Source organism: Durio zibethinus, chromosome 16, assembly GCF_047325235.1.
Source record: "Durio zibethinus cultivar Kanyao isolate XHJ-2024 chromosome 16, ASM4732523v1, whole genome shotgun sequence".
NCBI lineage: Eukaryota > Viridiplantae > Streptophyta > Magnoliopsida > Malvales > Malvaceae > Durio > Durio zibethinus.
In genome coordinates, this window is record NC_143177.1 from 18,286,616 (window position 1) to 18,314,329 (window position 27,714).

At 31.1% G+C, this 27,714-nt stretch overlaps 3 protein-coding genes and 1 pseudogene across 4 annotated transcripts in view; all 4 read right to left on the minus strand.

Annotated features, from left to right (window-relative positions):
- Positions 1 to 1,218: 1,218 nt before the first annotated feature.
- On the minus strand, positions 1,219 to 2,327 carry LOC149514386 (N-terminal acetyltransferase A complex auxiliary subunit NAA15-like). Its single transcript, XM_089744961.1, has 4 exons — positions 2,319 to 2,327; positions 1,722 to 1,850; positions 1,546 to 1,619; positions 1,219 to 1,453 (listed from the first exon to the last, which is right to left on the minus strand). The coding sequence occupies exons 1-4, from the start codon at positions 2,325 to 2,327 to the stop codon at positions 1,219 to 1,221; spliced, it is 447 nt and encodes a 148-aa protein (XP_089601087.1).
- Positions 2,328 to 5,311: 2,984 nt separating this feature from the next.
- On the minus strand, positions 5,312 to 27,070 carry LOC111295791 (N-terminal acetyltransferase A complex auxiliary subunit NAA15-like; annotated as a pseudogene). The gene is made up of 26 exons (XR_016328628.1): positions 26,838 to 27,070; positions 26,048 to 26,126; positions 25,303 to 25,385; positions 25,063 to 25,212; positions 23,374 to 23,489; positions 22,542 to 22,647; positions 21,500 to 21,571; positions 21,283 to 21,398; positions 20,316 to 20,448; positions 19,585 to 19,662; positions 19,428 to 19,481; positions 19,222 to 19,295; positions 18,805 to 18,859; positions 18,596 to 18,691; positions 17,985 to 18,113; positions 17,799 to 17,881; positions 17,482 to 17,712; positions 14,240 to 14,363; positions 14,055 to 14,162; positions 13,802 to 13,927; positions 7,085 to 7,141; positions 6,865 to 6,962; positions 6,688 to 6,746; positions 6,488 to 6,599; positions 6,283 to 6,383; positions 5,312 to 5,789 (listed from the first exon to the last, which is right to left on the minus strand). The product of XR_016328628.1 is annotated as an N-terminal acetyltransferase A complex auxiliary subunit NAA15-like (transcript).
- Positions 9,751 to 11,569, minus strand: LOC149514387 (uncharacterized). Its single transcript, XM_089745043.1, has 3 exons — positions 11,362 to 11,569; positions 10,086 to 11,200; positions 9,751 to 9,970 (listed from the first exon to the last, which is right to left on the minus strand). The coding sequence occupies exons 1-3, from the start codon at positions 11,567 to 11,569 to the stop codon at positions 9,887 to 9,889; spliced, it is 1,407 nt and encodes a 468-aa protein (XP_089601169.1). The 3' UTR covers positions 9,751 to 9,886.
- Positions 14,594 to 27,714, minus strand: part of LOC111295792 (N-terminal acetyltransferase A complex auxiliary subunit NAA15-like) — a 53,432-nt gene continuing 40,311 nt past the window's right edge. Inside the window, exon 8 of the mRNA XM_089745282.1 lies at positions 14,594 to 14,701. The gene's annotated coding sequence lies outside the window, so the exon portion shown is untranslated. The remainder of the gene's footprint in view (positions 14,702 to 27,714) is intronic.

Genomic DNA, 27,714 nt, shown 5'->3' on the forward strand with positions numbered 1-27,714 from the left:
TCAAATTATTTGACCTCCTCATTAACCAAGATAAAATCTTCAAATGTATGAACTAGCAGTACAGGCAAATGGGTACCCTTAAACTGGAGTACTTATAAGCAAGACAATAAATGACAAAAGACACAAAATGAAATAAAAAAACACTCACCCAAATCATAAATCAATGAACATGCAAATGGGTACTCGTAAAGATAAAATTTTTTATAATGGCATAGGGATGAAAAGAACAAAAACCTCAAGTTGCTTTTCATTGTTGGGTTAAACTTTTTGTTGCCGTGCAATAACTTTCGTTATGGGGTTTACCTAGACTCATAATTGTTGTTATATTATTACATTATAATATAAATCAAATTAAAAAAATTTTTTATTGAAAGAAAAAAAGAACAATACTAATTTTTTTACTTGAGATACTATAACTAATTGAAGGTATGGATCCAATCTATAACTAAAGTTATAAAGGGGATACACTCATTCTTTTTGGTTTCTAACCTTTGATGACATGGCTAACCAGTAAGTCGAGGGATTGCAAATCCCTTATTCCCCGGTTCATATCAGGTTGTTGCTTGATCAACAAAAAACTTGAAATCCTATATTCTGCTTTGCTTATATGACTCAAAAAATTTTCTCTAGCAAAAACAAGTGCAAGAAAAGGACTCTTGATACTTTCTTGATTATAAACTTAGCAAAGTTTTGTCTTCAAAAATGTTGTAAATCCTTACGTCTAGGATTCAAGGAAAAATTAGAGTGGGGGAAGGGAATCAGAAATCTTGATATGATATCCCCTCTCCTATTATTGGAGGGGCTGTTAGAAGAGTCTTCAATTAGATTGGATATCATAATGGGAATGTCTAATTATTAACAAATGAATAGTTGTACAAGGGTAAGTAATGAACAACAGTTACCTTTAGGAAGTTTTTCATGCTTTGAAAGCAAGGTCCAGACAACACATCATTGCAACATATGATTAATGCAACATATATGTATGCAATAATCCCTCATTCCCCAAAAGACAAAGGGAAAAAGAGAGAGGCAAAGAGGAATCTAACCCAAAATGAAGCATCACATGCATGTGTTGATCAACAATAGGTGACAGACGCTAAAAACACCCAGACAAGTAGACAACAGAGCTTGCATAGCATTTTACACGTACAGGCCACAACCAAACGGAATAAGTCTATTGCAAATCATTAAAAAGGTTGCAGATCCTAACAAAAATGTTCACCTAATGGCTCCAACTGCTACTTTGTGAAAATAAGCATGTGAATGCAACCAATCTTTAAATTTTAGCTTTCCAACATATGCACGTGGTTTTATTTTCCTCAAACAATAAGAATGGAAATCAAATTGATCTTCAGTAATATCAGCATAGTGCTTCTCCACAGCTATAAATTTCTCCAGGGCCCGTCCAAAATCACCATGTCGAAAGTAACTTTCATCAGAAGCAAGTTCATACCTTCAAAAAATGGATAACACTCAGTAGGTGTACCCAAATTATAATTAGAGACAACATGTGGAAGGTAATAAACAAAAACAGGCCACATGCACTGCATGTCATGAAGGTTGTTGTACTGGCCCCCATCTTTTGTGAACAAAACAACAGTTTTTCCTGCCAAAGCCACCTTCAAATGTAGAAAAAGTTTGTGAACAGTATAATAACACCGAAAGAAATTTAGTGACAAATATTAACTATGACAAAAGATGAAGTGGGGAAGCCTTAGAACCTGATCAGACTGCAACATTCGCTTCACAGATTCATTGTTTATATAGCGATCTGCAAGATCCATACACCTAGCTTCATCTGTCAATGAAGCCACAGCTACCAAATCACCAACATGTTTCAGTATCCAACTCTGTCACCAAAGAGAAGTAAATAATATACACATAGACCTAGCTTTAAGAAAATTCCAAGAACTTCTCCAAAAGATCAAGAAACAATAGCCAGTCAAACTAAAAAGCACCAGTCAAACTAATACAAGAAAAAAAAAATCTCACCTGGATATAAAGGTTAGAAGAGGCTTAATGCAATGAATTGCCGCTTTACGAAATTTGTTTCCTTGCAGTAAATCAAGTGGTATCCTCTAAAATTTGAGAAAACAAAGTTTTAATATAAGTCATAAAACATTCATCACACATCATAAAGGAAATAGCATTTATTGGCAATAATGATGCACATTGTAACGGCAATAATTACAATTCTCATGAACGAATACATAACAAATGTGGGTTACAGGAAGAAAACAATTTAAATACATCCTCACTGCATGAGTCAAATTCCAAAAGCTCTAGTGTTTGACACTTTATTTCAATCATGCCATAACCTGGCCCATCGTCAAAAGGTTTTTATATAGGAAAGTCAGTTTAACTAAAAGAATGAGACAAAGATAGCCACTAATAAAAGAATTAGCCATCATGTCAACTCTCTAGGGGTGAAGCATATGAAAGCATAATTTTAACCACCTAGAGTTCTTACTATTGTCACATCAAGACATCGATGAAGTATTTCAGCATAATACCACAACTATCTATTTCTAGATTATTTAAGAATATCACAAGCCATCGAATGGACTGTGTCTATTGTAGAAGCACATCACTAGATTTTTGTCACATAATTTCTTATCAAGCCATCAAGAAAAACAAGATCCCTACAAGAGTATTTGTAAAAATAGTCGCCCTTCCTCTCTCTAAAAAAGGGGAGAAAGTTTGATAGCTCTACAAAAAAGTAAGGTTTTCGTTGGATTTGCATCATGTGATTCTATAAATAAGAGAGAGAAGAAATCCAGAGTAAATATAATGAACAGAACATCCCAAGGTACCATTTGGAGCTCATTAAAAAAAATACCAAATAGAAAATCAAATTAATATGACTAACAGCTAAGACATAATAAACCAGCTTACACTAGCAATATCATCATCTACAGTCTATAACGAGAACACATTTTATCATCAGAAAAAAATAAAAAAAAATCAAATCGGGCATTATTTGAAGTAAAAAAATTTAAATAAAATTAAGATGGTAGAAATCAAACATTTAGAAGGTCTCCAAATTCCTCACACATTCCAATTTGTCCTCCACCAACTAATTCTCTACTTTGTTTGGATTAACCAATGGCCGAGAAAAATTCATTTTTCCCTCTTATTAGATCAAGAACCCTAATTTCCTAACCTAATCTTGATGCCCAATCTCAAGGAAAGTTGAATCGACTCATTACTTGCTTGATGTCGATATTATCGATGATAATCTATATTCCAAGCCAAAAGGGAACCAAAAACGAAAAACCTAAATTTGAGAGAAAGAAGATTGAAATGATGAGAAGAATGGCTGAAGACAGTGGTTTTTAAATTTAAAATGCAAAAAAATCTATCCGTTGAAACTTAACCAATTAAATTTTAAATTAAAAATTAACTTTTTGAAAATAAATGTAGTGACTAAATGAAAAACATATTTGATGAAAATCAGCTTTGCTTCTTTTATATAAATGAAAAAAAAATGCACTTCAGAAGAAAAAAATGCAAATAGAAAAAGTGGAGGAGCCCCATCAATTTTAAAAGAAATTTCATTTTTCTAACGAAAACAAAGTTGAGGAAGAATGGAGGATGCGAATGATAGCAAAAGCAATTCTAAATTAAAATCTAAATTACCCCCACACCAAACTTTAATCAAAAGCCCAGCCAAGCCAAAGCTTAAAAGTTGCAAGGATGACTAACGAGAATGAATAGCATCGTTTCTCAAAATTGGCCAACAAGATGGTGAAAGACTGATAAATATCTGCAATTACCAAAAAACCCCTTACCAATTCACCAAAAAAAAAAGAGTTGATCATTTTATTTGGTGGTTTAGAAATTTAGACTTTTCTCAAAATAAGGGGAGGACCCTCCCCTTCTCATTAGTCCCATTCCCAAAGACACGTGATGGTGTTTATGATTCCATGGGTCAACCATCACTGCACCCCATGATCAGCTTCTAAAACATTATTGATAACTATATTATCAAGGAGAAAATTAGCAAATCATGAATGAAAAATTGAAATAATGAATCAGTTGAGAAGAAAACCAAGTTAAATATATCAAATCTTTTTTGAAGACGTCGTGTGTTCTTAGATTTTTTTTATATTTATGATATTTTTATTTTATTATATTTTTTGTAAAAAAAATTTAAAAATAAGAAAAGTTATCTTATTTTTAAAAATTAATAAATTATTTATTAATAAAAAATCATTAAAGATTTGAATCTAATTATCATAAATCTAAATACTTTACATCTAAATCTTAAATTTTAATCATTTGCACCAATTTTTATTGGCTTACTTGATTATAATTAATAAAAAAAAAACTCAATAAAGTGCTGAAAGAAAGAAAAAAAATTCATAACACGCTGATAAAATTGTTCATGCAAACTAGTAAGGAGATATATGAATTTTTTTTTTTTAAACTTATGGTACGAGATCTTTTGAGATAATTATTGGTTGAAATAATATGTAATTTAATTAAATTTTAATTTAGTCAGATTTTTAAAATTATAAATTTGAAATATTTTCAATGTTTAATTTTTTTTTTCATACAAATTAAATTAATAAATTAAAATTTAAAAAAATTAATCACTTAGATTTTATTTTTTCTTTGAGATTTTTTTTAAAGAATATTCCAAAGCTTATAAGTTGAGATTTCATGTTTTTCCGTAACGTTGGATTTGAAGAAATAAAATTATAAATATACGGAAACAGTTCTTTTGATTTTTTATAAAATTATATACCATTAAAAATTATAATTATAATCAAATAACTTTTAATGTATTAAAAAAAATTAACAAATCAAAATATAATACGACGAAATTCAAATTTGATTGGTTAAAAAAATTTTAAAAATCTAATAATTAACAATTACTCAAACAAAAAAAATTAAGCATTTAACAATTTAATCATTCAATTACATATAATATTATTATTTAATATTTTTAGTTATGTTTAATACATAAAATAATAGATAAGACATAATAATTTTATATTATATTTAATTTACCTATAATTAATCGTATTGATATAAAATGATTTAATTTTTCGAAAATAAAAATAACTGTTTTTTATTGACGATATTAAATTTATATGTTTTATTATAACATTAAAAATTATATTAATAATTTAAATTATATAAATTTTAAAGAAAAATAAATTTCTGTAGCATCTCAACAAGATTTGGTTAACCTTTTTCAACTAATAATAAATTTTTATAATCCAATCAAAATCCACTTTTTGTTGCTAATTATCTACCTTTCCTCCGTAATAAAATTCAAACAGCAAACCATAAGAGACGAGACTTAGAACAACAAAACTGGGAATTTTTTATCGCCACTCTTGTCAGCTCCGTAGCAAAATTCTCCACATTATGTACTGTTTATAAATGGCAACTAATAAAAGGCGCCAAGTACAACATGCTCCAAAGGCAAAGATTGGCCCTAAAACAGTGTTCTTCCCATGCTGAACAGAAGATTTCTTCAGCAGTACCCAAAAATTTTCTATAGCACCTCAAATTTTGGGGCAAAACCATGGAGCCAGATATCTCTAAAGATCTCAACCAAATGGTGAGCAAATTAAAATCATATATATATATATATATTTCAACCCTAAAATCATAAATGCAGATAAATTATACACATTTGCAAAGGAATGCATTTCGTGATTAGAAAGGCAGCGAAAATTTTGATCTCAAAGCAACAGAAGAAAGCATTGTCATGGCCTGCACAACTTCAAGACGCTCCTTTTTTCCGCCTGTTGCAAAGCACTCTTTCAAATTGTCTACATAATTTTACTTCAATTGTCTAATAAGCTATCAATAAAGAGGGCCTAATCAAAGAATAAACAATCATTTCTTGAATAATTTTGTCACATAGCTTGCAACTTCAATTAAATAAACATCAATAAGAAAGTGAGAAAATTATTATCATGAAAGTCCACCTTTCTTTAAAATGCCAATAATAATCACAGCATCCAACTTTCAAAGATTAAGCATCATAATAACAAAAACCAAGCAATCAGAACTCGTGAGATACATCTCAAAAAAATCACTGAATGATGTTGAAACCATAAATTTAAAATTCCTAATTTAATGTTTTATTTTTAGGCATCTAATCTATAATATTCAATTAACAGTATATCAAAATTTCAATACCATTAATATTCTTACTAAAATACTTTCTAAACAAACAACAGTAATTAATTTCATTAGTTGTTAATGGAGTCAAAGTCAAATTCCTAGTCAGCATCAATTTATGTGGAGAATTATACTTACTCAAAGCAGCATCTTGGTCAATAAGAACCTTTTCTAAGAGTTTATGGACTGCAATACAGTCCTTGAGTTTCCACGCCAATAATGGTCCAAGTGCCCCATTCCTGGACAAGCAAAAGAGAAAGAAACAATTAATCTCAAGAGTAAGTTGCAAGGCATGGAATCGACATCTAACAGCAAAAATTTTAATGTACACTAAGAGCATTACATTGGCATGACTTTATTGCATGAATCTTCAATTAACTTAACAGCCTCAAGTTTCTTGGTCTGCTCCAAGGTATATAACATTTCTGCAACTGCCACTATATGCATCAAAGATTCTGCAGAACCAAAAAGTAAAATTTGCATGATTATACAACCTACCTCAAGGAACCTAAAATGCATCATGTTATGTAAAGGTCGTAATACCTTCATGTTTACCAAGGAAAACTTTGTTCGCCTCACTAAGAGTTTTCTCTTGCAATTGACTGCGGAAAGAGAAAATAAAGCATTTAATGCATCAGGGATCAAAATAATAATAGTAACAGTAACACAACAAAATTCTAGTAGGGGGAACAGCTATCATAAAGCCATTTCAAAGAGAACCTGATGGATGGATGCTCAGCTTCTAAGACACTCCAAACAAGTTTTTCAGCATCAGTTAATGGAGCAGGCATTGAGCCCAATTTATGGAAAAATTTAATCTGCATTAGATTAAATTCAAATAAGCATTGTAAAGATTACATGATCTTTGTATCTAAGAACAGAAAAGAATGCAGTTGTGCATGGCTTTAGCAGCAGCGATGTTAGGGCAGATGTTACATACCAAGCAGCGATGTGAATCTGGATTCTCAGCATCCAGCCTTAGCAGTTGCTTTACAGCCTTCAGGAAAACAAAATAAAACCAAGACAAACGTACTAATATGAGCTCATGAAATAGTAAAAGTACTACCAGAGATTTAAATAGCGGTCGCGGTCACATTTTCGGTTGCGTAATATTTGTCGCGTTTTCGGATATAACGGAGATAATTGCGGTCACTGCGGTCATCACGGTCGTGAAATTTTTTTTTTTTGCACAATTTATTATAAAATGTAATAATTATAATTATAAAAACTCTTATTCAATGATTTTAAAAATAGTTTTATGACACTATGTTTTTTATTTTCTAAAAAAATTATTCACAATTTTATTTAGATTATAAAAAGCATTCATATTTGATTTATCCATAAAATTTTTTTTGGCCAAGTTCATATTCAATATTAATTCTAGACAAATCAAATATTAACAAAACATAATATGTTAAATACCAAGCATTTAATTTAATAAAATTACAAACTTAAAAATATAATAATTTCAAATTCCATCAACTACAATTATTGATACATATTTCAAATTTACCACATGATAGAATGACGAGGAGGATCAGATTCTCTATCTTCACTTTGAGAGCCAAGTTGACTCCATCTCCATCCCTGAGACCTTTGTTCTTGATACATTTGAGGTGGAGGATATATTTGAGGATGATACATTTGTGGTGGAAGGTACATTTGTGGTAACTGATACATTTGAGGTGGATGATATATTTGAGGAGGTGGAAGATACATTTGAGGTGGATAATAACCATATGGAGGTGGATAACCATGAGGAGGTTGAAAATTATGTTGTTTTGATGGATAGTAATGTCTTTGAGTACTAGCAGATGATTCACTATACTCAAAGTTACTAGAATTTGGTCTCTCACCTGAAGATGAAGAACCTCTAGAAATTTCATAGTGGTGCTTCTTTGCTTTTCCTTTTGATCGAGCTGTACGTGCACTTTGACCCTCACTAGATTCAGCAAATGGATTTCCTCCGTATTCTGCCATATTAATAAAAAGTCCACCAGTAGCAACATCCCTGAGACCTTTGTTCTTGATACATTTGAGATGAAGGATATATTTGAGGATGATACATTTGTGGTGGAGGGTACATTTGTGGTAACTGATACATTTGAGGTGGATGATATATTTGAGGAGGTGGAGGATACATTTGAGGTGGATAATAACCATATGGAGGTGAATAACCATGAGGAGGTTGAAAATTATGTTGTTCTGGTGGATAGTAATGTCTTTGAGTACTAACAGATGATTCACTATACTCAAAGTTACTAGAATTTGATCTCTCACCTGAAGATGAAGAACCTCTAGAAATTTCATAGTGGTGCTTCTTTGCTTTTCTTTTTGATCGAGCTGTACGTGCACTTTGACCCTCACTAGATTCAGCAAATGGATTTCCTCCGTATTCTGCCATATTAATAAAAAGTCCACCAGTAGCAGCAAGCCCAAATTCTCCTCTAAGTGGGCTGTAAGGTCGATTTGCATCCATATTATCACCAAAATTCGCACCATCACCATCACCATCTCCATCACCATCATCATCTGGACTTAAACCACCACCATCATCACTCTGACTTGGTGTTGGACTTGAACTTGAATGAGATACATTCCTTTCTTGAGATTGACGTGATCGTTCAACATTCATTTCATTATCAGAATTATCTGCAGGTAACCAATCAGAGTTTTGACCATCTAATAGAGGATTTTCTTTCTCTTGCAACCATTCTGTTAGTGGATCATCATCTTCAAAAATATGGTCAAGGCTAATAGGATTAAAACTATTATTTATTTCATCAATGCTCATTCTTTTTTGATGTCTCATCCTCAACCTCATGTTATAATAGGTATATACAAGTTTCTAGAGTCTTGCAAACTTCAATCTGTTTCTTGCTTTGGTGTGAATATAGCTAAATGTGCTCCAATTACGTTCACAATTTGATGCAGATGTTGTTTGACTAAGCACTTTGATTGCTAGTTTTTGTAATTCAGGAACACAAGTGCCATATATCATCCACCACTCAGCTGTATAAAATTATTTAAATTAAATTTCAATGGGCTATACAATTAAATAATATAAATAAATTATAATTATTTAACTTACTATTTACCTGGATTCATTTGCTTCCAAGCTCTTTGTGCTTGTGGACTACCAAATGTTTCATGCTTGTCTCGAAATAATAACAACTACATCATTGAAAATACAATAATAAATGAATAAATAAAAAATAATTTAATTTTTAATACATAAAACAAATGTTAAAGTTATAAAATAGTATTAAATACTAACCTGATTAATCATTCTGATTTGAGTATCTATCGAAGGTTCTAATCTTTCAATAACTGCTTTTATACCTTCTAATGTTTCCTTAAATACATTTGCAGAATGTTTCACTCCAAATTGAAATTGTGGATTTAGATAGTAACCTAAACATAATTTATAACAATATTATATTAAAGGAATAAAAAATAAATATATAAGCAATTTAAGTATAAAAAATAAACATATTTTTTAAATACCATCTATATTCTTGGTTTACTTACCAGCTGAATGCAAGTCAGAGTGCATGAAACTCCATCTATTGTCAATAATCTTTTCATATTCAGCAGAATAACGACAAGTTTGTTGAATTGCTTGTTTAGCTCTATCCACAGCCTCGTAAATAAAGCACATTGTTGGTTTTTTATCACCATCCACAAGGCGCAACACTTTTACTAAAGGCTCATAAACTTTTATTATATCACCTGCTTTTTTTCAAAAATCTTTTTCCAAAATGATTTTTTTGACTTCATAAGCAGGTCCAGATTTTTGTTGTCCCCATTTTGAATCTTTAAATTCCTATATATTCATCAATAAATTTTTAGAATAATATATTTTAAATTAATATTTTAAAACAATAATATTATAAAAAGATGCTAGATTTAAATAATTGTACTAATTACTAAGTACTAACCTTTGAATTGAACATCTCTCTCAAACTTTGCTTTTGCCTTATTATTTCTTCTAATTGTATGAAATGAGTGGCAAATCGGGTAAGAGCAGGACGAAGTATTTGCTTCCCTTGTGTATATTTCTTCATCAAATTAACAGTCCAAATGTGATTGTATAAAAAACAAGTCACTTTCTTTGCATCATCCAAAACCTTTGCCACATTTTTTTTCCTCCCAATATCTTCAAGGCACAAGTCCAAACAATGAGCTGAACATGCTGTCCAATACAAATGTTTTCTCTTCTCCATTAGTCTTTTTCCTGCGGCCTTAAGTGCTGCCTCATTATCAGTGACTATTTGAACAATGTATTTTTCTCCAATTTCTTCCACAACTTCATCTAATAATATGTAGTAAAAGTTTGTATCTCTACTACGAACACTTGAGACATCTATAGATTTCCAAAAAATAGTCCCTTTACTACAGTAAACAAAAAAATTAATGATATGCATTTGATTCAAACTATTGGTCCAACCATCACACATCAAAGTGACACCCAATTCATTCCAATAAGCTTTTAATCCATTAACCCATTCATGAACTTGTTGATACTCAGACTCTAAATACACATCTAAGACCTCATAAGGTGTTGGAAGTCTTACATGTTGGCCAACTTCTGCTGCCACAGAAATCAAATTATGCAACCATGGGGAATTTGCTAATTGAAAAGGAAGTCGATCATATATCAAAAATTTTGATACTGATTCACCCATTTTTCTTCTTAATGTCTTTAGAAATGAATCACTTACTTTTGGTTGTCTTGAACTTTTACTTCTAACCAATTCAGGAACAGCTCCCCTTAATGAAAATTCAGACTCATTTGGAGTTCTTGTTCTTTCTTCAAAATATTCAGCAACTGAACCATGAGAGCTTCGTCCTTCTTCATATATGTTACTCCAACCACTAGTTCTTTGTCTGAATTCTTGTCTTCTGTGCCACTCATGTTGTGATTGGATACTATCTCGCACGACTTGTCTAGTAGCAATGTCTTCATCAATAAATCCTTCATAATCATCTTCCCCTCTTAACTGTGATAAAAATTCATTTTTTTCTTCTTTTGTTGTCAGCCTTTTTTTATTTGCTTTCTTGAAGGAGTTTCATCATGCTTTCTCTTACTATACCTATTAATAATATAGTTTTTAAAAAAAGAAAAAATTAGTTGCACATGCTTATGTAATTTTATAATTTTTATTAAGAAATTAACAATAATATTTTCAAAGAAATTAAAAAAACATAACATACCAGTAACGTTGGGGCATGGTGCAACATTGCCAGTTTTATGAGCAATGTGTTCTTTGAAACGTGTTATTCCTCCTTTTACAACTTTACCACAAAGTTTACATGAAACATTTCCTCTTGTATTTGGCACAGGTGTTCCAAAATGCCAACCTATATCATCACTTGGCGCGCCCTCTACTCCTTTACTCGGGAACTCTTCACGTGGTGGCATACTTACTATTTTGTATAAAAACAAAATAAACTTATATTTAGAAATATTAATATTACTTATTACATCATTAAAAATTGATTTTAGGCTAAATTTTTTAATTTTTAGTTTTTAATCTTAAGAATATTATTAAATAACTTAATCTTTTAGATGCACTAATTGATATTAATTTTTTTATCACAAATAACTTCAAATAATTATATAATAAATACAATCTTCAATAATTACACAAAAATAATAAGAATTAATCTAATATTAAAAGAATTGACAACGATATAAATATCAAAACAACAAAAAAAATTATTAAATTTCATATACAAAATTATAAATTAATATCTAACACAATCAAAATATAATATTTAATTTTAATTAATTTTTGTCTAACTTATATAAAAAATTTATCAATAATTTTCATCTACAATCTCTATGTATATCATATTAAATTATTAATCTTTTATTTTTTTAATTATAAATCTTCAATCCCTCTAATTAGATTTTATCTAAAAAAAATTTCAAAAATTAAAAGTTTTCAAACTTATATTTTAATAAAATTTTCAAACCTATATTTTTTATTTTTTAGTTTTTAATCTTAATAAGAATAATAGATCATAAAATGCTAAATTTGTTAAGTAACTTAATTTTTTTGATACAATAATTGATATAAAATTTTTTTTATCACAAACAACTTTTAATAATTATATAATAAACACAATCTTCAATAATTACACAAAAATAACAAGAATTAATATAATATCAAAAGAATTGACAATAATATAAATATCAAAACAACAAAAAAAATTAAAATTCATATGCAAAATTATAAATTAATATATAACACAATCAAAATATAATATTTAATTTTAATTATTTTTCATCTAACTTATACAAAAAATTTTATCAAAATTTTCATTTAAAATATCTATATATTATATTAATTATAAATTTTCAAAACCACTAATTAAATTTTATCTAAAAAATTTTCAAAAATTAATTACAAAATTAAATAAAAAAATTCAATCCCACCTTCCATACACCCTACCACACTCAATCCCTCCCCACCCCATCAATCCCTCTCCACCTTCCTCCCAACACCCTACCACACCCAATCCACACCCAATCCCTCCCCACCTTCCCCCCCAACGCCCCACCACACCCAATCCTCCCACCCCCCTCCAATCTCTCCACGTGCCTAAATATATCAATCTGTTTGACTCTTTCTAACAACCCGAGCCGAGACCATTCTAGAAACATTTCATTTTACTGTTCATCATCTTCTTCGTCTTTACTTTCTCTGGCTTTCCAGAAAAAAAAAATTTTTTTTTTCGTCTCTCATTTTCTCTCACATCCCTTTATCACTATCACTTGCTGACTTACCTAATATCTACAGATCTCGTTCATCTTTCAAACTCTCACAAGACACAACAGATCGATCATTTTACAAAAATTTTACAAAAAAAAAAAGTAATTTAACTTTCTTTTCTTACCTTGTTTGATCTTGATTCTTGAATGTTGATCGAAAACTTGAGGTTGATTTGAATTTGAATGCCGAAAATGCCGTTTGAATGGTTGAAACTTGAAACTCTGTTTTCTAGCTCGTTTTACAATTTTTTTTTATGATAAAGATCTGAGATTGTGAGCTTTATTTTTTGATTTGGCTTTTACTTTTACTTTTGCAGATTTGTTGTTTTATTTTGCAGGCGTAAAATTTTGTTTTTTTGTTAAAACTATTAGATCCGTGAGTAGAAAAACGGAATAGCGACAATAACGGTCCGTTATTGCCGCTATTGCCCGTTACGCCGTTATTTTGTGACCGTTATTCTCCGTTTTTGATGGGAATGAATTTTTCAACCGTTTTCTATACATTAACGGTGGCGGAAGGCAGCGCTACCGCAATTTTGCGGCCGCTATTCCGCTATCAACCCGTTTTTTGAATCCCTGAGTACTACTGCACAAAACCATTGTTCTACAACTCAAAGATATGTCGTGCAAACTATCTAATTCGCACATAAATTCATTGAGTGAGTAGAGTAATAAGAAAAGGATGTTTGGTTAAAAGGTACAGTTTCTTTATTTCAAGAACATATCCACAGGCAGCAAGTGAAAAAAGAGAGGAGAAAACAAGAGAAGGGGCTTCCTCACAAACCACTAGCTGACAATTAAATATCAGTTCTAGTTGACCAAACACAAAAAGAACAAGAAACACATCTCATGTTCAATTCTTGGAAAATATAATACCTGAAAGGCAAGCAAAATCTTCTGCTTTCTCATATTTACTTCAAAAGAAAGTAAGTGCGTCTCCAAAGAATCAGGTGAGTTCTTCTGAAGCAACTTCAAGTACTTTGTTGCTTCTGACAAGGGATACTGTGTCCGAAAAAAAAATACAGATTAAACAGTCTTAGCTTAAATAGGCATTAGCGTAACACACTTTTACAGCACGAGGACTTTAGTCAGGAATCTAAAGCACAGGGAAAAGATAATAATAGGTAACCTTCAATAATTTTTCTCCAAAAGGATAAGGATCTACAGGTTTAACATGTCGTTTCCCAGACTTAGAGATGCCACTAGAACTTGATTCTTCATTTTTCTCCTCTGCCTCCTAAAATAATACACGGCATCAGAATGAAATTATCAAAGAGAGTGTTAGCCAAGAATCACCAAAACAAGCTGATATACTTTCTTAGCTCATTCCGCCTTCCTCTGCTTCTTCATTTTCTTTTTCTGAGAAGAAGTCTTTGATGTGTCATCCTCTTCTTCAACCAGTGAGTTCAAAGGAGAATCAAACAACTTTAGATAGCATTTGCACTTCAAAATCCAATAATTATCACAATGCGGAAAGAAAAGGTTCAAAATTGAAGTACTCACCAGTTTCAAGCCAAGAGTTTCAGAGAAAGAAACACCAACATAGAAATGGGACAATGGATCAATCACAAAAACTATTACTTAATTGTTGCATGGCCTGTCACTATATCATCCCATTCCATTTCACCATCAAATCAATAAGATCAATATAAAAAGCTGTAATCAACAAATAAATTCTGGTACAGTAACATGCAATTCTCCATCCTTAACCCAACAGAAATCCCAGGTGCCGCCTTCCTATCATTTAAAAAGCCACAATCTCAAATTTCAATATGCCTGCAAGGAACATTTAATCCTTTCAGTAATAACATCATGAGAATATGAACTTACAAAAGATATAACAAAAGCAAATTGAGACTACCAAGCAAAATTTTTATCCTGTTTGGCATATACCACAAGGTCTCGACATAATAAGAATCCCCTAAGTACAACGTAAAACACCATCCTAAGTATGAAACAAGTATATAACCTTATAAAAATCAGAAACTATAATCTAGAATACTTGTTAAATTAAATTTGACTTGAGCATCATTTGAACACAAATTTTTTAAGCAGATCCAAATATTTGCATCTTCTTTTAATAGTTAATAATTTGTGGGAGAGCATTTGAACTTCAGAACTCCTACCAGGGCAAGAGGAGTTATTGCAACTAAGGTATGTGTAAAGCCACAAAAAAAAAAAAATTGTTTTATAATATAACATAATTGGCTTATTAATAGCATTTGTTTCTGTATGGTAAGGATAGACATGTATCCACAGTTGAAAATTCGTTAATGGTACATTTTCCTATATGTTATGTATTTGGTCCATCAGGTATATAAAACAAAGAGACGGGGCACAAGGATTGTTTTACATAGCATTCTGATACATAATACTAATTTAATCACATACATATCAATTAGATCAACAAATGAATCAACAACAGCCTCTTATTTGAACTCTAAAACTCTCTTTTGTATTCCTATACAAATGAAATTGAAAAACAGATTGATTAACATTATTTGAAAAAATCATAAAGTTCATAACGAACTTAAAATCATTGTGCATATCAAAATGACTAGTATTATTATTACTCATTATTAAAATTCACATTCAAAAAGAAGAGAGAAAATTTTGTTTTATGATAAAAAAATTCATTCATGGATCTCAGTTAATTTTCAAGGGGAGAAAAAAGAAAACAAGGAGTCCATTGAATTTCAACTAATTAGTTTCACAAATAAGATAAAAAGATTTACCTCAAATTAGGAATTGCACAAAAAAGATTATTTACCTCAAAAAGGTCTATGTAAAATTATAGGAAAACATCAATGGCTACTATCTTATTTATCAAAGAAAAATAAAATACACTATAGAGAATTAATTAGTGAGTTGGATATTCAGGAATAAAAAAATCGCTAATTTGAAAATTTTGAATTAGTCAATTTATTAGATATTTCATTTAGATATACTTTTAATTTTCAATACTCCATGTAAGAGTGAATTAAGGAAAAACTTATGAATCTATCAGTTACAAAAAAAGGCCTTAGGATAGTCAATATGATAGCCATTTAGCCGAATGGAGTTTTGTATAGAATATCAATAATAATAATAATAATAATAATTCCATTGCTACCATTATAATAATAATAATAATAATTCCATTGCTACCTTTATTATGATATTACATATTCCAATCCAATTGAATACTAGAAAAATAAAATGAATTCCTAATTTTATCTATTCATTTAGATAAAGAGAAAATAATCATAAAATATATATAGGGAGAGAGTTGATTTTTCTAGAACTTAACTTTTCCATAGATTCCATTGTTCAAAAAATGATTTACAGAGAGACATTTCACCAACTTTTTAGTTTTTTATTTTTTAGTAGAATATTTAGAATATGATTGAAGTGTGCACGAAAAGAGGCTTGTATTTATTAAACATGCGTAGATATAGCATTTCTATTTATATTCTTTCCTTTTTTTTATTCCATTATAGAACTCTAGTGGAGAAAACACACAACGTGCTCTATGAAAAATTCTATTTTTCTTTAATTTTAATCTATTCAATGAAAAATTGAAGCATGATAATTTTTTACTAATTCCCTATGGACATCATATCTAGATAGATGAAATACATTATTAGATAACTATCTGTGTAAAAACTTTTGTTCTGGGGTTTACATAGAATCATAATTGTTGTTATATTATTATAATATAATATAAATCAAATTAAGAAATTTTTTTTTATTGAAAAAAAGAACAATACGAATTTTTTACTTGAGATACTATAACTAATTGAAGGTATGGTTCCAATCTATAACTAAAAAGGGGATACTCTCATTTTTTTTGTTTCTAACCTTTGGTGACATGGCCAACCAGTAAGGCGAGGGACTGCAAATCCCTTATTCCCCGGTTCAAATCAGGTTGTTGCTTGATCAACAAAAAACTTGGAACCCTATATTCTGTTTTGCTCATATAACTCGAAAAATTTTCTCTAGCAAAAACAAATGTAAGAAAAGGAATCTTGATACTTTCTTGATTATAAACTTAGCGAGGTTTTGTCTTGAAAAATGTTGTAAATCCGTGCATCCAAGATTCAAGGAAAAACTAGAGTAGTGGAAGGGAATCAGATAGCCCCTCCCCTATTAATGGAGGGGCTGCTAGAAGAGTCTTGAATTAGACTGGATATCATAATGGGAGTGTCTAATTAACAAATGAATGGTTGCACAAGGGTAAGTAATGAACAACAATTACCTTTAGGAAGTTTTTCATGCTTTGAAAGCAAGGTTCAGACAACACATCATTGCAACATATGATTAATGCAATATATATGTATGCAATAATCCCCCATTCCCCAAAAGACAAAAGGAAAAAGAGGGAGGCAAAGAAAATCTAGTCCAAAGTGAAGCATCACATGCATGTGTTGATCAACAATAGGTGACAGAAGCTAAAAGCACCCAGACAAGTAGACAACAGAGATTACATAGCATTTTTCCCGTACAGGCCACAACCAAACGGAATAAGTCTAATGCAAATCATTGAAAAGCTTGCAGATCCTAACAAAAATGTTCACCTGATGGCACCAGCTGCTGCTTTGTGAAAATAAGCATGTGAATGCAACCGATCTTGAAATTTTAGCATTTCAACATATGCACAGAGTGTCATTTTCCGCAAACAATAAGAATGGAAATCAAATTGATCTTCAGGAATATCAGCATAGTGCTTCTCCACAGATAAAAATTTCTTCAGGGCCCGTCCAAGATCACCTTGTCGAAAGTAACTTTCACCAGAAGCAAGTTCATACCTTCAAAAGATGGATAACACTCAGTAGGTGCACCCAAATTATAATTAGAGACAACAACATGTCGAAGGTAATAAACAAAAACAGACCACATGCACTGCATGTCATGAAGGTTGTTGTGCTGGTCCCCATCTTTTGTGAACAAAATAGCAGTTTTTTCTGCCAAAGCCACCTTCAAGAGTGGAAAAAGTTTGTGAACAGTACAGTAATACTGAAAGAAATTTACAGTGACAAATATTAACTATGATAAAAGATGAAGGGGGGAGCTTTAGAACCTGATCAGCCTGCAACATTCGCTTCACAGATTCACTGTTTATATAACGGTCTGCGAGATCCATACACCTAGCTTCATCTGCCAATGAAGCTGCAGCTACCAAATCACCAGCATGTTTCAGTATCCGACTCTGTCACCAAAGAGAAGTAAATAATATACACATAGAACCAGCTTCAAGAAAATTCCAAGTACTTCTCCAAAAGATAGTAAAAAGGTTCATCAAGAAACAATAGCCATGTACCAAAACCTAAAACCTAAGAAAGGAGGTCATATGCCTGCCCAATGCCCATCAAGACTTAAGGTCCACAAAGAAAAACTAGTATGCATTTTAAATGAATGTATATCAACTTTGCACAATTTAGTGCAAAACAATATATTCAATCAAGGTCAGTATCATAGAAAGTGATAAGTCTCTTACAAGTGAACGATAACTACAAGGAAATATCTAGAAAGATTTTCAGGTATTGCTATGCCTTGTGAGATTCGAGACAAACCAGACAAAAAGATTTCAAAATATAAGATCAAAAAATAAAATAAAAGAATCCAGCTAACAAAAATCTAAAACCAGCAGAAGCCAATGCAAAAATTTGATGATTGAAGACGAGAACAAACCTTGACAGAGTATAAATCAATTACAGTTGGTGTGTGCTCTATGGCCTCATTAATATTTGAAAGAGCAACATCATATTGGCCTTTTCTATCATAATGCTGCAACAATAAATTCAAAGTTACTCAAATGCAAAGAAAGCACCAAACATTTATAGCAAGAAAAGAAGAAAAGGCCATGGCCCACGGGGTGAGGAAACCTGATGATTACCCGCCTGAGCCAAAAAGAATAAAATCCATAAAAGTGTTGAAGGGGGCTCTTTCTCTGTCCTGCATTCAATATGAAACACAAGCAAGAAATGACTCAGCATAATACCAAATGCGTGCTTGTGTATTAGCATACAAACAAAAACATATAGAAACTTCACATGCAACCATATGGGAAAACCATTATGTACTTGTTTAATAGATAACAACACATAAATGACTGAGGACTTCACCAAACAATAAGCAGTAAAAGAAAAAATTGCACTCAGACCGCACCCAATATCTAAACATTTAGACACTGTTAAGACTTACTAGAATATCACATATGGGCTGGAAGTCTATATTACCTCAAAGAGTAGTAAATCTAAACATTTATTTGCTTTTAAGACTTAATAAAATATTACACAAGGTTTTAAAGCATATACTAGCTATCAGGGTATCTGCCGGTGGTCCTAATTGAATGCTCCAACTCAAGAATAAGTTGTTCCAATATGTCTGCCTGTGTAAGTGTCAACAAAGCAGGCAATCAATCCTAATGAAATCAAGCTCCAACCAGTTGCTAAGCAGTTTAGAATAATCAATATTTAGAAACTTAATTCTATTTTTAGAATATGTAAGTAAGAAAACTTACCTTTCCAGGGTGATCATACAAGGGAGAAAGGTGTGAGAATAAAGATGGAACCCCCTGAGACCACCAAGAAAATATATCATTATTTCACCCAACAAACTAAAAACACCAGTCAAACGAACACAAAAAAAAAAAAAAAAATGTCATTGGATGTATATACCTTTGTTAGAAGAGGCTTAATGTAATTAAATGCTGCTTCACAAAATTTGTCTCCTTGCAGAAAATCAAGAGGTATCCTCTAAAAATTTAGAAAACAAAGTTCTAATATAAGTCTATGCCAAATCTGTAAGGGTGAAGCATATGAAAGCATAATTTTAACCACCTAGAGTTCTTACAATTGTCACATCAAGACATCAATTAAGTATTTCAGCATAATACCACAACTATCTATGTCTAGATTATTTAAGAATATCACAAGCTATTGAATGGATTGTGTCTGTTGTAGAAGCACATCACTAGATTTTTGTCACATAATTTCTTATCAAGCCATCAAGAAAAATAAGATCCCTACAAGAGTATTTGTAAAAATAGCCACCCCTCCTCTTTCTAGAAAAGGGGAGAAAGCTTGACAGCTCTGCAGAAAAGTAAGGTTTTCGTTGGATTTGCATCATTTGATTCCATAAATAAGAGAGAGAGAGAGAGAGAAGAAATCCAGAGTAAACATAATGAACAGAACATCCCAAGGTACCATTTGGAGCTCATAAAAAAAATAATAAAAAAAAAGAGATACAAAACAGAAAATGAAATTAATATGACTAACAGTTAAGACATAATAAAACAGTTTAGACTAGCACATTCCACCACTAGGGAGTTTTTGCAATAAACAGAATGTATCGATAACATCCATCATAAATTCCTAATGAAAACAGAAGCACAACATAAATCCATCACCTTAACTGCACAAGACCAAGTGTACTATTGTGAAAGTGATTTGTATAATGCATCCAATCGATCAAATTCATCAGAGGAATACTTGGCATTTTCAGAATACAGGCCAAAGCATTTCTGCAAGCCTTCATAATATCTGAAAAATATACATATACAAATACAAAAATTGTAAGTTGGTTGGTCCTTGTTTATCAGACCTAATAGCAACAAATTGTGCCGATATATAGGCATATACTGAGTGAAGAGACATAAGTTAACAGTTCTGTAAAATTTTCCTCATTTCCCAATCTGAGAAAGCACCCAAGAGACTGTTGACACATATAGTAGTATAGAATTACAGTTCTGCTCATAGTTGCTTTGCTACTTTTAATTATATTTATATATGAGGTGGTGCATAATGCTTCTTTTTACTAAAAGAGCTAAGCAAAGGGCTTTGACAGGACAGAGATATAAAACAATCCCAAGAATGAAAAAAATAAAAATAACCTCATTTTATGTAAATATACCATGATGTAAATGTAACACGCACAAGTATAAGCAAAAGCTTAAAGAAACAAAATTTAAAACTAAAAAATGATTGAATTTGTGACATAAGGGATACACACTGATTAGTTTCAAGCTTAAAGCACCAACGAAAATAGAACATAAAAAATAATGACTATTTCTACCATTCTTTTAACCCTTCATAAAGTTCTAACATAGGTAAAGGAATTTGGGTGTTACTACAAGAAGAATTGAAAAACCTATTAGCCCAACAAAAATATATTTAAACACACAAACTATTCAGAATATTAATTATTCTTCATTTCCTACAATAATAATACACCACAGCATTGAGAAAAAGAAGTCAATTATAACTTCAAGAAGTGCTATATAAAAGGAAAGAGTTAACTAATATTCTTTGCTATGAAAGATTTATTAATGAGCTTAACTACGTGTTTCAAAAGAGTACCAAATGCATAAGACTCACCTGTAATTGTCAGGGTTCATGGTAAGTAAAGCCTTGTAAATATTGGCACCTTCTTCTAGGCATCCAAGTTTCACCAGGAGAGAAACCTCTTGTTCTTTATAAGTCAATTTATCAACCTAGAATAATAGAATTGGTTAGAATTTTAATGTCCAAAAATTCAAAACTTACAAAATTTTTAATGTTAAAAGTATTCAGGCATTATACATTTGACACGTACTATTTTTGGCTCTTTCTTATACAATTCCTCAAGTGCTCTCTCAAGAAACCCAGATTCCTCTAGCAAAGAGATCTGGAGAAAAATACCATGCCCTCATAAACATCAGAAAAGCAGCAGGGGGCACCACTAGTCTAGATGTACAGCATCCATTATGCATAATGAATGTAGTTATGCATATTTCTATGCCAATATATTATTAAAGAAACAAATGCTAATGCAAGGGCTAAGGCTTGTAGGTACTTGTCCAATTGGTTAAGCTTTTTTCGAATCGTGTTAATGGTGTTAAACCAAAAAAGAGTAGTCAAAAAGAAAGATAGAGTAATTTATTAAGATGTGAGAAACAAAAATTCCGAAATGGTTCCACAGAACATATAATTGGAGATTAGCAATTATTAAGACTCAGAGCTGCTAAGTACAAACACCACAGATATGATTACTGGTAGAAGGCCCAACAATTAGTGAACAAGCCATATTTCTCTCTAACATGAATACATCAAGAATTAAATATCTTATAGATGCCAAATACCACTATAGGCCACTAGTTAGTCCTCCATCTCAGATTAAAGTAAACTTGGAGATCATTTAATTTAACTTATCAGCCATACACACAGAATCATGAAAAGCCATACTTCACAAGCAGAAAAAATGGGTGTAACATGTACATGAAAGTAGATGAGATTTTGGCAATAAAATAAGCAGAAGGAAAAAAGAAGTTAAGAAGAAATGGGTAGGTTTTCTAATTGCATGTGAAAAAAATTAGAATTAATTCAAAAAAGGGACCCCATTTATAAAGAAGGTAAAGGCATTAAAAATCTTTAATTTTTGTATATTTAATTACTTTATTTGGTTTATGGATAATTTCACTAACTGTGTTGGCATCTGGTTAACAAGTGACACCAAATCAGCCACTCCCATTATACGTTAGTATAAATTCTAAAATTTTGAATGTCTGTATAATGAAGTCAACTCATGTGAAATTACAGCCACATCCCACATACATATGCATGCAAAAAAAAAAAGAGTTGAAGTACATGACCAATACCTTATATAAAAGCATTTCACCATGCTCACAACATTCATTATCTGGTGGATAATCATCTTCTAATGTCCCTTCAAATGCTTCCAAAATTTCAACTGCTTTTGCACCACTAATATCAACCAAAAAAAGGAATACAGCATAAATACCTAAAGGATGAATGAAATTAATAACACTTCATTCACTTACTACTTGGCTAAGACAGGGACAGAAAAGGAAAAACCCTCGTAACTGTTGTGCCAACAACTTCAATTCATTCATATATAAAGCCAAATGAAAATATGGTATCATCATTGTCTCCATATAAAACTATAGCAAAAACAACAGAACTCTGCGATTAACAAGGCATTGTTTGTAAAAGGCTAATTTGCAATCAAATTTCATAAATGCAAGTGCAACCAGCTTAGAATAGTAGGGTACCTATCTATCTACCCACCTATCTATACATATTAGTAACATCTTTAACACATTCTACACCCACCATATATTGTCATAAAAGAAGTTTGATATCTTATTGGATGTTTAGTTGAAGTCATACAAACAATATGAACCACGTGTTAAAAATCAACAGTAATTCATCCATGTTAGCACCCATTTGATCATATAATTAGAAACATTAAGTCCTAATTAAGCATTTAATTTAAAGAAAGGCTTTCATTATATCAACAAATATTTCAACTTTCAATACCAAAAGGCCCTTCAATTTGGACCTTCAAGTATACATAACAATAACAACACTCTCAAACATGTTTCACAAAATAAAAGTCAACAGAAATTGGTGAAAGTTAGCATAAGAATTGGAACAAATTTTTTAAAGAAAAAAATAAAGGACAAGTACTTTGAGTTTAAATGGTGGGCTACAGCAAAGCCAATCCAGTTCATGCGATGATTTGGTTTCAAATGCAAAAGTTGTTGTCTTGTATCAACAAATCCTGTCAAATCTCACATTTGTGCCTGCAATGCAAAAGATAAAACATAAATGTAATAATTTCTGATACAACCTGAAACATGACAATGAGAAAATACAAAACCATGATCAAATCCAAAAAATTTCTCTCAAACTTCATATCTTAGTAGAAAGACAAATGCTCATCATCTTCATACTTTTTCCTTTAACTTTTCAAGGCATATAAACCATAAATAAGGGGGGGGGGGGGGGGGGGGGGCACAAATAAGTTAATGCCAACAAATGACTTAATCATCTGAAATCATGAGTTAAGAATCCATAATATGGCAAGCGCTAAAGCATCGAGGGAGAATAATAGAAATGAAAATCATCAATTTCAGTATCAAAGACGCCGACTTTTGTTACTATTCTGGAGCAGTAAGGCACATGGGCAGATGAAATTAAGAGAAGAACCGAACCAGATCTGATCCAGAAAGTATAAACACTTTCTAATTGCAAAGGTCATTAATGTTAAAACCTTCAACCATTAAGGAACTAGTAGAATGAGAGAGAAAAAGGTTCTGTGGCGGTAGACCAGAAAGTATCAATTCAAGCTGGTTGATTCTTGCAGGATAATGAGAATGAAAGGATCAAATCAGACTGGTTGCTTCTGATTATATTATTTGTCATTCTATAAACACTTTCAACCATTAAGGAACTAGTAGAATGAGAGATAAAAAGGATCTGTGGCGATAGACCAGAAACTATCAATTCAAGGTGGTTGCTTGTTACGGTATAATGAGAACGAAAGGATCAAATCAGACTGGTTGCTTCTGATTATATTACTTATGTTTTATTTTGCGTGTGCCTCAAAACAAAACCTTCAATTAAGATACTAAATCTGAACCATCTCTCATATTAATCTGCTGCCAGAATATCAGATGATGTCTGTTATATCCTTTTCCTTCCCCTAAAGCCATAAATTGTTTCTACCAAAACTATGATCTAAATTTTCAAAGTTATAAAACCACCTGACTCATCTACTTTCTAAGTGTTTAAGAAGATATTTTTTTCATGGTCTCATACAGCCTCTCCCTTTTAGTTGAGTTATCTCCATAAATTCCATTCCTCTGGTTTAAGCCATATATCTTCGTCTCTTTTGTTACTATCTTAATATAATTATGCCTTTTCCATCCATCTACTAGTAGATTCTGTCAAGCAACTAAACAGCTTCAAATTTCATAAAATTTATTTTCACTTCATTACTAACTATGTAGCTGATCTTGGTGTTTTCATCCAGTTATATTAAGTTACCACAATGAACCTGCCCTTACCAACTACCACATAACTTACAGTTGCACAAAAGTTGGCACCAAACTATTTTAGTTGCAATATTGACTTGCCTATAAGTACCCTAATACTTAAGATTCTCAAATTCTACAATGGAATCTGAAAAATCTTTTAGGCAAACCACAAAGCTTACAAGAAATCTTATACAGAGAAACTCCTTTAAATGTTCGAAAAATACCATGACAAGCAAATGTTCTTACTTAACATTAAGCATACAACAGATAAACATCTTAGATTTAACACTGAGTCTAGATGTACAAATCATAGAGAAGGAAGGTAAATAAGGTATACCTGCAAGAGTGACAAGTCCCGTAGTATTTCAATGTTGTCTGGATCTATTCTCAAAGCGTTGCGATAGCATTTGATAGCCTCCCTGTATTCTCTATCTGACCAATAGAGGAGACCATAAATGTGCCAGCAAACATGACTTTTTACATCATTCTACATTAAGACACAAACATGAAAACAATGTTAGGAAAAAGTGACACTGCTTTGACATTATAGCAACCAAAAGAAAATAAATAAGATAACCTTTACACCTAGCCGAACAAGCTCATAAGCTTCAGTTTTCTGATCCATGCAATTTAAGGTTAACCCCTTCATTGACAATGTTTCTGACAATAATGAATAAAAGCCCATATGACAACATACAAACACAACAAACAAACAGTTACCAGATAGTATAAAATATTACTTGGAAACTGCATATTTAAAAGGATGTATATATTAAACAAAACGCTACTACACTCTACCAATACCGCACACTAATGAATATTCACAAAACCCAACCAAGATGAAGAAGGTATTCAAATATTGCAGATTTCAAACTGTATAGGTTAAAAATGTAGTTATATACCCGAAATTAATGCAATATATTCAGTTGATAGAAAACATCTCCACATTGATACTGCTAGAATGTTCCACTTATCTCTAGAACCATCATAAATCATGGACTAGTCACCATACAGCTAGTGCTTTCAAAAATGCAATTGACATCAATCATAAGACATGAGAAAGGAACATACAGTCTACAGAAACAATCATGTCAAACTTAGAGGCATTCTTGTAAGGATTATTGAAACCAATAACCTTGATAACAACATAAACTATCTAGTGACAGCCCCTTTTTCCTCTAAAGTGTAAAGTTCTTTTTGTTTCAGAGTTCTTGCATCTTTATACAGGTACATTTACAAGAACCATGCAAACATAAACACTAAACAATAAGTGCCTCTCAGCCAAAAACAAATAAATAAATAAGTGCTTAAAATTAAACTACCTCCATGGTCAGGAAACTTTTTCAGTATTGCATCTGCAGCCTTCAGTCCTTTCTTGTACTGTTTAGTTTCATATGATTTCTGCAATGATAAAATATACAAGAGTTTAAAAATTGTCCCAGTCAATTTATCAAATTCTTAAATAGATTGTTTCACAAAGTTTGTTATTGTCTTGAATGCTTATGTGCATCAAAGCCAAAATGCCACAATTGTTTCCCATTAGGAACCAACAAAATTCCTATTTTAAAAAGTTGGCAACATACAAGAGAAATTACTAAAGTAGGAAGAGTCACCAAAACCTTTTATTTTCATTTCTCTAATTTTCTCCATGATGATACAAATGAATTATCACCAAAAGGAAAGCACAACGAGCATCCTCACTTAAAAAAAAAAAAAAGTCAAAGCAAAATTCAATTTTTTAAAGTTGCTTTTCAACAAATCGAATTCATTGACCTAAATTAAGCAAAGCAATAAACTTAATTAAGCTTCAATCGCTAAACAGAACAAAGAAAATGAACTTAATTTATATGAAAAATTGCCCAAAAGCAAAAACCTAATTGACAAACAAGCTTATCTAGTCCAAATTTCTATTCATAATTGATATCCACCGATTTTCTCAGCAAGCAAACAGACCAGTATCCAGCTAGGGTTTTGCAAGCAAAGAACAAAAAGAAAAAAGAAGTGCTATCCAATAAACAAAAAATAAGAAAGCAAAATACAAGTATAAATACCAACTAGAAATACGTAGATACGAACTCAAAAATGAGGGAGAAAAGAGAATCGAAGCCTTACGACAATGAGTTTGAAGAGGTTAGCTTCCTTCGGAGGCAACGAAGCTCCCATTGTTGAAGAAAATTAGAAAATTTTAGAAGAAAAACAAGAATCGTAAGAGAAAAAAAAATGAGAAGATTGAGACTTGATGAAGTGAGATTTAGGGGCTTGCAAGAGAGAGAATAGAGTGGTGGGGTTATCTGCTGCTTCAACCCTACGGTCAACAAGAAGCTTGAACAAAAGTAAAATTAAAAAGGAATAAATAAATAATTTTTTATTAATATATATGGGCCGTTGGTTCATTTGTCCGACGGAAAATTTACTAAAAGGGTGATCTCACAAATTTTTATTAATTGATATCATAATAAGATACTTAACATATAAAATTAATAAAAATATAAATTATTTTTATCACTTTAATGTTTAATAGGTGTTAATTTAAAATTTAAATGATCATTATATGTTACATATACATTTAATCAAAATATATGTATATTTAAATATTGAGATGTAATTTTAACTTTTTATTAATTTTACTTATAAATATTTTTATTAATTATTTTATTATAAAATCAAATAATAAATATTTTTATGTACTTAATTTTATAATTCTCTCCTTGTTTTTTTTTTTTATAGGCCCAATCATTTTTTAATTATCTATGCTAGTAACAGATATCAATTAAAAAAGTCACTTTGGCTTGTCTTTGAATCTGACATATTAAAAGACAACCTCAATCACTAATAAAATATGTTTAATGTTTTGATAAGCAAGCTGTTTCAAAGTAAAAACTAATCGGAAACAATTGGAGAAAACTTTCACTTCAAATAATAGCTAAACAAAAATAAAGTAAATACCAAAATTTGTCGTTTTAAATAATCATATTATCTTTACGTTACA